Raw genomic sequence first — 12,968 nt, 5'->3', positions numbered from 1 at the left:
TTGATAAATTCTCTCTTCAATTCCAATTAATGGTATCTGGGTTAGTTGAGCCAATATCATGCTGCAGCACCGTAACATCAAGTAAAAGCCAAAGCCCCACGACTAGCACCATACAGATGACTCTCTGAAAATAGACCAACCTTTTAACACATATCCTGGAAACTCCAGAGTAAAAGCGGGTCAGATTGTCCAAGCGGAATCAATTTACGACCTCTAGCCTGAGGATACAAAGCGTAGTGCAGAAACCTCTGCTAGCATGGCCAGGTGGAATTCCTCCTGAGAGAGGAGCTGACCAGAGGTGATGGGGGGGAGGCCACACGGGTCCGTCTGACCGTTCTGCGATGATTAGTCTGACCCCGCCAGACCCAAATGCAGGAGTGAATTATGGGAGTGCAAAAGAGCCTCAAAAGAATATGTGGTCAGAGAAAAATGGTATGATTCAAATTATTTGCCCAGTTTTTTTATTTTACCCATGTCTGTGGTATTGTCTCTTTGTGCAACTTATATGATCATGGGATATACAGATGCTATTATTTACTGTGGATATTAACTATGTGTATTGTATATAGTTGGGCACCGATAGCTTAATGGGTAGAGAGGCCTCTGGGAATCAGAAGGTTTGCCCCTTGGCCCAGGTCTGTGTCTAATAAATGTCCCTGAGCAAGACACTTAACCCTTAACTGCTCCCCAGGCACTGTATTAATGGCACCCACTGCTCTTAATAGTTAGGATGGGGAAATTGCAAATGTACTGTGACAAAAAAAAAATACACACTCCTAAATGCATATCAAATTGGGGGTCCTGGAAATTAAAATGTGAGCCTGAATGGAACCTGCTGTTTGATGTGAAGAATACACACTGACTGCAGTTACATAAAAGATGAAGGGTACATTACAACAACTGGATTTTCCTAATGTGCAAAAGCCACCATCATAGAATTGTTTTGTGTTTTCAAAAGTGGAAATCGAAAATGTAATCGTAATCTTATTATTCGAAAGTCACGACACCCCTAGTCAGTGGGTAGGCAAAAAGTGGAACTGGGCTTTGAACCTAAACAATAGAGACATTCAAAGCTTAAACTTCCATTGGCCTCTTCTTGTCTTATTAATTTTACTCTCATCGGCTGCTTCCGTTGGGTCATACTTCAGTCTGGCTCGTAGGTTGTACTGTATAAGTGACATCTCCTAACAGCAGCATGTCTAATTGAATCATCTCTGGCTAATCGTAGACTTACAGGAGATCTATGACCCAACCCAACCAACCCCAGGCCTCCTGAACAATGGCCTGTAAGTCTGCCATAATTCCCCAGCTAATCAGGAGCGCCAGGCTCAGCCTCAGTCTCAGGGGTCAATAAACACGCATTAAACTCAAAGTACAGAAAGAATCGTCACAAAATGAGTAGAGGAATTAACACCAATTACATAGTGGCCTTTAATCTAGTCAGTCGAGCTTCTCTTTTGCAAAGTGACATTTGGCCAGCTTTGTCCAAGTCCCTGAACGAAACATCTCATTAGCCTTGCCATTTGAAATTAGTCTCTCTATAGGCTGCTCTGGCTATGAAGCCATGGAGTTGAAACATCTGTCAACGCACTGTCACTGCCTGTTTATGGCGGCTTCATGGGGGGATAGACTTAGTTGACCGGAGTACCCCAGGGGTCTATAATACTAGGTCTGCTCGCTTTTCCCTATACACCAAATGTATTTGCTGAAAAGAGCAGATATAAACGCGACGTATTGTGAGCTTGTAGATCTGCTATTTTCGCCGGATGATCACCCCAGAATAGGAACACTAGGGTAACACTGGGAAAAGGTGGTGTTATGGTGTGTGTGTGTGTGTGTGTGTGTGTGTGTGTGTGTGTGTGTGTGTGTGTGTGTGTGTGTGTGTGTGTGTGTGTGTGTGTGTGTGTGTTGGGGGCAGATTAACTTCCCCTTTCCTTTAGCAGGATGACCTGCAAATTCCTCCTCTGCAGTGACCCTGCCTCTCGCTCATTCTGTGGTCCTGCCACTCTGCCAGACCAGTTCTCTTGTACATACAGAGTGCTTCCTAGACCCGGAGGTGGATCCCAGACTGTCAAAACCTTTACCTCAGGTACAGAGCATTATAATGAAAACAAATCATGTTTACACATGAAAGATCATTGTTATTTGCCTATTCCAGCAGAAAGACCTTTAAAGCCCTACGCTCACTGTGTCGTGAATATGTGAAAGTAAAATGACAGGAACAGAATAGGAGTAGGCAGGTTCGGAACAAAACAACAGATGCAGAGTTGGTGGAACAAAGAAAAACCGAAGGAGGTAAAAAGTAGAAAAGACGAATGTTTGCCATCTGCCAAAAGAGCCAACAGCTAAAGGTTAGAAATTCAAACTTGAAGAATGAAAGGACGTCCCCTGAGGAACAATAAGATAAAAAAAAATTAATGAAATTATGCAGACAATCCAAACAACACCTGAAGTAAGTAAAACAGTTATACATTCCACTGGGTACTTTGTGCTAGCAATCGGTCAAAATATGTTGGCACACTGGCAAACATATGGTATAATTTTAGAGCTACAGTAAGCCCTTTGTCCAGAAGGCCCATAATACATGCAATTCCCAGAGGAAGCACAAAGTCTAACAGATGTACCAACATTTCAACTCAACAAAATGCAAGCCAAAGAAATCACCCTCCATCTAAAAAACTAAAAACAAACAGACTGATGGGAATATTAGCAAAAGGAAATAGAAAAGTATCCACTCTAGTTTTCTGCAATGACCTCAATGACCTATACAGCGTGTGGGCTAGATGCTAGATGACAAGGCATCTGATGGATTTACCAACAGTATGGGGCTAAATTGGCATCCAGCCTAGCCATCATGTCCCACCTTGAGCATTCTCCAACAATGGTAATGCTGCAACAAGCCACTGCATCCCTCTGGATGAGGATATTATGCCTACATTCCTCTAATAGAATATGACTGTTGTGCCTTTCCCCATGGCTCTGTTTACGCATGAATGAAACCTCTCCGCAACGCCACCTGCACTGACTGCCAACAAGATCATTATTTTGTTGGGGGCCTGCTGGCAGCCACCTCCCTCCACATAATTAACTAACAACCTAAATCCCAAGCATTTAATAAAGCATGCACCTTATGAATGAGAAGTAGATTAAGGAGAGCAGGGCATAGGTGGAGCAAGAGAGTGCGAGGTGAGAGAGAGAGATGGAGCTAAAGGGAGGGAGAGAGGACTGGGGCAAGCTATGGAAGACATGGCAGTCGTGGCTGCCCTTGAAATAGCCTGACTCATTACTGCAGTAGTGACAGCATGTGTACCGATGGCATCCTCTCAAAGAGCTACGGCCTAGCACTGGCAGTCACCAGAGTGACAGACAACCCTGTGTGCTACGGAACCTTTTGTGCCAAAAATGAATGTGAGAGAGTGTGTGTGTATTACATTTTTCTTTAAGAAACAGTAATTACACTCAATTCATTCTGAAATATAATTTCATCTTTCACAACATTATTATTGTTAATGAAAAAACAAAATATTTGAGGCTTTTTTATACTGCATTTGTACTTATTTTAATAATTGCTTATTTATAGAATTTTGCAAGGGATTCAACAGTGTCTCACCACCCCATGGAATACTGCAAAACACGTGTTCCCCTTATTCATACTGTATGGTAGATATGGAAGCGAACATGCCTGCCAGAGGTGCAGCTTCTCAATTTGATTGACGCACGTCACCAGAGGGACACGGTGCTATCAAGCCACCAGCCAGCTCCTGCGACTCCTTCTGCCTAAACAGTCTAGCTTAATCTCTGGATAGCCTCCAAACACAACCCTGCATGCATGGATAACCAGGGGCTACAGCGCCCATTTCTTTTCTTATCCAGCGCTACACTGCTCTAATGACATGGCGTGCATATGGAGGTCCCCTGGGACCAACTGGAAAGCATTGCAGAGGCTCTGTCTCGCCCCAACACAGCGGTCTCACGCTGCCCAGTGACAATCTTGATCATCATAATTAAGGCACAGTGGTAAATGTGGCTTATAAAAAAGACCACGTCACTAGCTGTAAGCCACCGAGATCTGACTGCACTGAGGGTTAGAGCAATCAACTGAAACCTCTATTTTAGATGGCGCCAGTTTGGCATGTCTGAAGATGGGAACACTAATCTCACCATCATTAACTATGCTGCCTAAAACAAAGTCATTATTTCCTAAACAACCCATTACAAGCTATACGGGGTAGCTAAACGATGAGTAATGGCGATGAGAACTTTGGTTTCCTGTCATGGCGATATACACTTTTAATGGGTTTAAAGCCTTTAGGAAGATCAAAATATTATGAATTGAGCAGTCATTTAGGTCATTATTTACGATCGTCGTCGTGAAAGCTCATCAGTCAAGTCTGGGACAAACAGTATTTAGCATAAGAGTAGTTTTGCCCTTGTTAACTGGATTTAAGCAGCGTTTGATACCACCCGATGCGATCTGTGGAATAAAGCCCTTCCTAATCAATGCATCAGTTCCTCCAAGCAAATGGCAGATTCCCCTTAGTCTTTACATAAAGACATGCGACGAGCAATTAATTGCATATTAGCGTACATGTATGGCAGATGCGTTTTCGTCATGCTGAGCAGTTGTGCACATTTGACTGCAGCAATATCCATGGGAGAGAGGGATATAAATCCGCAGGAGGTAAAAGTCATCGCAACAGCAACAAGACTGTGGTCCGGGGGTCAGAGGAGTAAGGTACCAGGATAATGAGAGGTCCCTCTCCGCTCCAGTCGCATAGCAAACAAAGTGCATTCATCAGTGGCTGGATCAACACACTGACAAACATACTGATGCCCAGCAGAGGCATCAACAAACTGGGTCTAACAACAACAAAACCTCATTCATCTGAACCCCACAGGAATGGAGGCTATTTGATAAATCAAATATTTGGGACTCAAAAAAGGAATTGCATCACCAAGCCAAGCTGTCTTTCTGAGATGTAATGCATGTTTTAACTCGTGACATTACCAAGCCAAGCTTTCTTTCTGAAATGCAATGCATGTTTAATTTTCAGTTTGAAATGCAGGCAATTTTGCAGGTCAATGATTCAGTTTCAATACAATTTTTTTTTTTCTATTGATGGTACATAGGTCTACCGTAATTGTAGGACTTATCTTTTCTCATTGTACCTTGTACAGGTGAGGCTTGACTTTTATCAAAAACACAACGGATATAGAATAAAAGAAATAACCCGCACACAGTCTACACTTGCACAATAAGGAAAAATTTATTTAGGCAACGTTTCAGTCAATAGACCTTCTTCAGGCATCTAAAAATCTAAACTACAACAAAATTTAACAATCAGGGCGCCTTCTTTCAGTATAATGGCTAAAGCACCAATCATAGTTGCGACTTGCAAGATCTTCAGAGTCATGTGTTGTAAGCCCCGTCTCTCCCTCTATCTCTCTCTCTCTCTAGTGTCCTGTCAATAATAAACCAGAAATGACCACAAAACCATTTACACTCTGCTGTCTGACGTTTGTTAGGTAAACAAGGAGGTGGCATAAAACATTTCTATGCCTCTTGCACTAATGGATAATGTGGCGAGAGAAGGACTTTGCCTATAGCAAGACATCAGTGCAGTTTTTGGCATAGCAAAGTAATGTTGCTTTGCAGGATATTTAACTGACAGAAGATTCAGAGTTCAGACCGTAGCTAATTCTCCGTACAACCCTCAGTAGTCCCAGTTCTTCAGAGTCAACGAGATAAAGAGTAATCTCAAACTGAAAGAGGGAAAGGAAGAGCAATACACACAAACAATAGACAATACATAGTCGAGGGAAATCCAGTGTACCATGCCACTAAAATAAATGGGCTCTAAAACATTGTCCAGGCTCTAGTCTAGACAAACCAAATACCCATTATTCAATTTATTTATAATCTTTAAAAAAAAAAAAAAAAAGCGAGAACGTTTTTTTTTTTTACAGACCCCCCCACCACCTTCTGACCTCAGCAGTCAATAAACTGGAGCTGATCGCTGCACTTTATCACGTCCTCATCATGTCATTTGGGCACAGTGTTTAAGGCTGTGTATAATCAAAGCTTGTGCAAAAAATGACCTTTGTGCCTCTGGGCACAACTGTGTCATGTTTGTTTCCATCTAATAACTCACAGCCTGCTCACTGAAAAGAAAGGATAGACAAAAAATAAAACTGAAGCCCGACTAATATCACAGCACATTCGCAAAAGTTCAATTAAAAGAAGAATTAATTCAGAGAATATTCTCTTTACATATGCAGTAGAGGCACTGCTATTGATTTAAGATTCGATCGCGAATAACAAATGAGATAGTAATCGTTTCTGCACCATCCGTTTCGTTCTTTTGACATTTGCGTTTCTCCATGCTGCATAAGAAAGAACATCTCTACTTGTAAATGTCTGCGCACACAAAAAGGTAAGTGTTCTTCCCGTTGAGTGGTTGCAGATCTGGGCAGCCTCCAAACCTCCTGCCAGCGTAGGAAATGCCACATCACTCTGCCTTGAAAAGAGCTCCAAGGATCGCGACAAGACACCACCCAAGAGAAAGAGCAACGTCTTGTACTAGGCCTAATTACTTCTGCACGAAGATTACACAGCAGGGGTCCTTTTGAGTTGAATTAACACCGAACATTTTGCTGCGTACACCCTTTTTTGACCTTTCTGATGCTTCCAGCGAGATGCCTGCCCAAACATTTATGTTCATACTAGTACCATTCATTCTAAAATGTTCTATGGTGCTGCAGAATCACACAGCCCTGTGGATACAACTACTAAATAATGTGTTAACAGGATATATATTTTACTTTTATTACAAAATACATTAACCACTTTCGATCATTATAGGTGAAGATTTTTAACAAATTTCACATTCACAATTAGCATCATATATTGTGAACTTGCAGATTGGCTATTTTCACTATTATCGTACAACAAAGTATATATAGTGCTTAAAGCTTAAAATTATATATCGATCAAACTGCACTTTATATTAGCCTCTGTGTGTTCTTTTATGGCTGTAGACATCAACATATATAGACGTTATAGTTCATAAATGCCTCAACTGAACTGTGATCCAACTGGAATGTAAAAGATAATTTTTCTGTAATATATACGGCCATAAAACAACACAAAGAGGCTGATATAAATAGCAGTTTGATGGAAATATTCTGTCAATAGTTTAAGGAGTAAATAATACAGTGAACTTCTAACAATAATAAACCATTACTGATGCAGGGTGATGCAGAGTGATGAAGGGAGGGGCTGCCTTGATGTTCCAGCTCAAAGACATACTTTCAGAATGGTGTAAGTGGACAGCAGCACAATGAACAGTCAGGCCTTGGGCCATGTGAATGGGAACATCTTTGCGACACAGACAGACTGTGAAAGTGGCATACAAGAGGCTTAACACTTTAACATCAATACCACTCAGTGCTCATACAGTACCAACAGTCTCTTTCATGAGAAACTGCAAAACAACTTAGTGATTAAAAATAAAATTACAATTTTGATTTATGAAAATGCCCTTTAAGCAGGATATGGGGTTAATTTGGCCATTTAATTACAGCCTATATTTGATGGATTAGAGCAGAACCACATAATCAGCCTTATCTGCCAGTTTACGCCCCTTTCTGAAGCACTTGAATTATTGTAATGATACGCAATATGTTCATTCAACTATGTTGTGCAACATTCAAAACAAAAAGTAGGCTATTTCTAATGATGGAACATGCAGACATAAACAGAAGTCAGCCTCAGGGGTTATTTTTCTATGCACTGCACAATTCAAATTCCATTTAAGCTCAACCCAATAGTAAAAATGAAACTGATTGTGGGTTGCTGGAAATCAATAGAATACAATGGAACCACAATAATGATCCTTATGAATATCATTATATATTTTATTTAATAAAGTTATTTGTTTTGTTTTTAGTACCTAGAATTTCCACTCTATAAAATGTGTTTAATTATTATCCAATTCCCACAAACTGAAGATCTGCTTAAAAACATTTGAAGGGGTTCTTCGAATCCTAAGAACTTTGCCAAGTGAGTTGACCTACATTAGAAGTTTCCTGTTTCCATAAGATGTATGTAAATGAGACGATAGGTTATTATTCAGAACTATGTTAAATATGAACATCCCCAGTTCCCCACATCTCTGTGACACTGACCTGTATCTCCTCGTAGGCCTCGTCAATTGTGGTCACCTGATGTTGCTCGTGCAGGGCTGGCTCGTCACAGAAGAAGCACACCAGGCTCTTGTCACTTAGGCAGAAGAGCTTGACCTTCTCGTGGTCTTTGCAGGGATAGGAGCTCCTCTGAGCGTTGAGGATGGCGTCCAACGGGAAGGCAGAGTAGCGCTCGACAATGTTGGACAGCTTGAGACTCGGAGAGAGAAGAGGGTCGGCGAAGGTTCTCCGGCACTCTGGACAGTCCCGTGCTACGCGGGCCTCCTGCCTGCTCCAGTGCTCGGTGATGCACTGTCTGCAGAAGTAGTGCTCACAACCAAAGCTGACGGGGTCCTGGTAGATGCTCAGACAGATGGAACAGAGGAGCTCGTCCTTCAGACAGCAAGCCATTTGCAAACACAGAGACAGAGCTGCATCTAACAGGACACAGTTCTGGAGCACTATATGGTTGGTTCGATTGATGGTTCAGTTCAGTTCTCAGTTTCAGCTCTCAGATTGGGAGGGGTTCAGTGTCATGCAGATGTTGACTGACAGATTAGGATCTTAGATTTTCCACTTCTGATGTATCTGATGAAAAAGAGCACAAGAACACTTTTTAATACTAATTCACATGGATTTTGGTATGGTTGATGTTGTTGCATCAACAGTACAGAAATTGACAGGATTTCGGTTATTTCAGAGTCAAACCATAATAAATATATTGCTCACTTTACATTCAATAAAAAATATCTGATCCTTCATAAGTTGTCTTTATCCATTCATGAGTTGTCCTAACAGAAACATGTTGGTTTGCATGATATTGGAAACAACCCCACTCTCTCATCCACATAAAGTACAGCTACATTTTGCCTCATGTGGCTTCGACCAGAAACCAGAACCAGTCTCTTTCCTTGTGCTCAACTAAAACTGACTTTTACCACCGCGGTGTTTTAATTGTTAAGTATTTGTGTTGTTCTTGTGAGATGTGCTGTTGCTTCAGGAAGCACCTGCAGTGGGAAACATTCTTGATTTCCTCCTCTCTGGATGGAATATTTCATTCAGTGGCAACAAGCAAACCTTAACTAGTTGCTTATTTCTAACGGGGAAAGTCGAGAAGAGATAAAGTCTGTATAACAGACATCAATCAAAACTAGATCTGAGCTTGCTTGCTGTATAATTGACTTGGTTGCTCCTTGCATGGCTACTAGCTGCATTTGTAAACACATCCGATCCAAGCCAGACCCACACGACACCACCACGGCAGCAGGGATACACAGTGCAGAGAGCACACACACAGCACAGCCAAACCAACCAACCCGTTTAAAAGGCGAACACGCCCAAAGTGAACAGCCTAAAACACTATCAAAGCGGATTTATTTGAGTATCTTCTCATGACAAAGTAGCCACCTGCCGTTTAGACTGAAACACTCAAAGTGAACTCACCAGCTCAGCCACATCACCGACCATCGGCTCCGCTGTTCACTGCTTGCTCAGTGCTCACTCCTCTGTTCAGGAAGAGACACACAGCGGCGTCAGCGTTGCCAGGTTTGGCAAGAGAAACAAGCAACCAGGTATATGAAAACAAGCCCAAAAGAAGCGACTATGCTACCTACGCCGTATGCTTCGACGCTACGCGACAATACAAATCTTGCATGGGGGTCCCCCTGGCATAACATATTTTCAGATGGGGGGTCTGCCGACAAATGCATATTAATTTGGGGGTCCTTGACATGAAAATGTTTAAGAACCACTGGTTTAAACAACATTAGGAAACAAGCCCAAATAAGCAACTACACTTTAGAAACAAGCTATAAAAAAAAACCTGCAACCATCAAGTTGCATCAACCAATATTTACAAGTAACCTTACAGAAAAAGAAGCCCAAAGTCGCTTATTATAAGCGGGCTTGGCAACCCTGAGCGGCGTCGAAACCATACCCCCTGTGTGAGCTTTTGGGGTGTTATATTTACTGATATTCACAGGCAATGTGACATATAAGCTTTAATCAATGTAAATGCTTGTCATTTAATTATAAAAATACCTTAAATAACAACTGCAATTATTAAATATGTAATTAGGATACAATAAACCGTTTAGATTGGTCCCTTGAACATGCGTTGCGCCCCTCCAGTAATGGAATGGCCCAGTTCCTCTAGCCCTCCTCTTTGGCAGCGCTGCTCGCGCTCACAGCTGACAAGCTCCCTCGTTGCCTTGTCTTTCTGTCAGTGGTGGAGAAAAGTACTCAAATGTTTTACTTAAGTAAAAGTATCAATGCTGCAATGTAGAAATGCTCCGTTGCAAGTAAAAGTCCGGAATTAAAAATGTACTTTAATAAAAGAGCAAAAGTATTGGTATCAGAAAATTTACTGTACCAAAAGTAGAACGTATAGGCTATTCATTATGCAGAATGTCCCATTTCACAAGTTTTTAAAAAAATTATAAAAATGTATACAAATCTTTTGAAAATAGTAGATCTACAGATCTAATAGTAGATCTACATCTATCTAGTAGATCAGGTATTTTCAAATGTCTGAAATGTTTGTAGGGTTTGAAGTGGGTAATGTATGTTTTGTAATAATAATCAAAATCTACAAAGTAACTAAAGTTTTCAAACAATTGTAGTGGAGTAAAAGCATAATATTTGCCTCTGAGATGTAGTGGAGTAGAAGTAAAAGTACAGACAATTGGAAATACAGTAAAGTTAAAAAAAATACCTAAAAATTGTTAGTACACAGTCAGTACTTGAGTAAATGTACTTAGTTACTTCACACCACTGATTGCCTTGCCTTTCTGTAATAAATCCTCGAGCGTGTGCTGATTGTCAAATATGACCACTAAAACTGTCCTACTAATGTATTACATAATAAACCTTAATTGATGGAGGAAGGAATCATTGAACACAAACAGCAAAGCGAAAGTATGACATCCATTATTGTAGTCCGATTTGGACCAGTAGGTGGCAACACTGTACCTGGTACAGGTGAACTGGATACTTTTGCAATGTGAGTTCAGTTCAGGGATAAGTTATAACTAGGAACTTACTGTATGTAAGTAACCACTGGATAAATAACTGGGCACTTGTAGTGTGCCCTGGCCTGTGAATTTAGATAACTAAGTCTTTCACGGTCACCATTCACAGTCAGTTCGAGTCAAGAGGATTTATATGTCACTCACTCATAGGTACAACTGGCAAACTGTACAACTGGAAAGTTGCTGTGATAACACCAATCTACAAATCTGGCGCTAAAACTGACATATCAAACTATAGACCCATAAGCATCCTACCAGTTATATCAAAGGTGGCTGAAAAGTGGATTGTCAAGTCTATCATCAAACAAACACCTAGAGAAAGGCCACACCCCACTGCATCCCATGCAGTTTGGGTTTCGGGCATTCCACTCCACCGAATCAGCAAACTGCCTGTTCATAGAAAAATTAAAGTGTGTTTTGAACAAAGCTCCCTGTGCAATGGCGGTGTTCCTGGACTTCAAGAAGGCGTTCGACACCGTCTGTCACCAGGTCCTCCAGTCCAAATTAACACATTAAACATTTTCTCCAGAAGCTATAAAATGGTTTAGTTCCTATCTATCCACCAGAAAACAGTGTGTAAGTGTCAACAGTGTAAAATCTCCCTACCACACCTGTTCGGTCGGTGTCCCCCAGGGCTCGATACTAGGTCCAATTTTGTTCTCACTGTACATAAATGACCTACCTGAAGTATGTAATAATCTACATGTCCAGATGTATGCAGATGATGCTGTTGTGCTTGCCCATGGGAAAAGCTATGCAGATGTGTCAATAATTTAAACCTCAGCTCTGACAAGCATTCAAGACTGGCTTATAGATTCATGTCTGCTCTTGAATGCCAAAAAGACAGTCTGCATAGCCTTCTCCAAAAGACCAGTTGTGTTGTAGTCCTCAAATGTGTTTCTGGGTGGGGAGGAACTTGAACTTGTTACAGAGTTCAAGTACCTCAGAGTCATATTAGACTCAACCCTAACTTTTAAAAAACATGTGAAGAAAGTCACAAATATTAAATTCAACCTTCACATTTTAAAACAAATTAGACCCTTCCTGACAGTTGGAGCTGCCAGATCGTATCTTCACTGTATGATCCTATCACACATTGAATACTGTTTCACAAACTGGTCTTGCACCAGCGTGACTATTCTCAAACCCATAGAACAGCTCTACAAGAGTGTGCTCAAAGTGTTTGACAGGAAGCCTCACTCATATCATCATTGTAACATCCTCCGGAGGCTCATTTTTTTTTAGCTTTGATAACTTTAACATTTTCAAACAGGTTGGGGTCATAAACAAGACCCTACATGGTCTGTGCCCGCCCCCCCCCCCCCAAGTGAATTCATTAAACGGAAGCCTGATAGGGGAATCAGTAGGCCTACCAGAGCGACCACTAGAGGAGATTGCGAAGTGCCGCACCGGCAAACAACATTCGGTCAAAATGTCCTCTAAATACAGGGTTGTGTAGCATGGAATGGCCTTCCTCTGCGTATAAAGGATTGTGCTACATTTCCATCTTTTAAATTTAATCTGAAAAGATGGTTGCTTGAAAACCAAAGCTGCAACCATTTGTGATCTTGTTTTAGGTTTATTTTTATGCTGTGTTCCCTATGTAATGTTATGTAAATGTATTCCACTGTTTGTCTTTGTCTGTTTTCTGATTTTATGTTTCTTGTGAGGACTGCGGATGAAAACTAGCATCTAAGTTGCTAAAACCGGTGTATTTACGTCCATGTGTCCATTAATATGCATTGTCCTGTCCAA

General features: G+C 41.2%; 1 protein-coding gene across 1 annotated transcript in view; it reads right to left on the bottom strand.

Annotated features, from left to right (window-relative positions):
- trim62.1 (tripartite motif containing 62, tandem duplicate 1) overlaps positions 1-9,726 on the bottom strand; it is a 40,033-nt gene extending 30,307 nt beyond the window's left edge. The window contains exons 1-2 of the mRNA XM_080424905.1: positions 9,628-9,726; positions 8,188-8,772 (exon numbers count right to left, since the gene is read on the bottom strand). Coding sequence (XP_080281031.1) covers positions 8,188-8,595 — 408 coding nt within the window. The 5' untranslated portion in view covers positions 8,596-8,772; positions 9,628-9,726. The remainder of the gene's footprint in view (positions 1-8,187; positions 8,773-9,627) is intronic.
- Between the last annotated feature and the right edge of the window lie 3,242 nt (positions 9,727-12,968).

Source organism: Gymnoscopelus braueri (genome assembly GCF_963280865.1).
Source record: "Gymnoscopelus braueri genome assembly, chromosome: 3".
Lineage (NCBI taxonomy): Eukaryota > Metazoa > Chordata > Actinopteri > Myctophiformes > Myctophidae > Gymnoscopelus > Gymnoscopelus braueri.
This window is presented reverse-complemented; position numbering and strand designations above follow the sequence as displayed.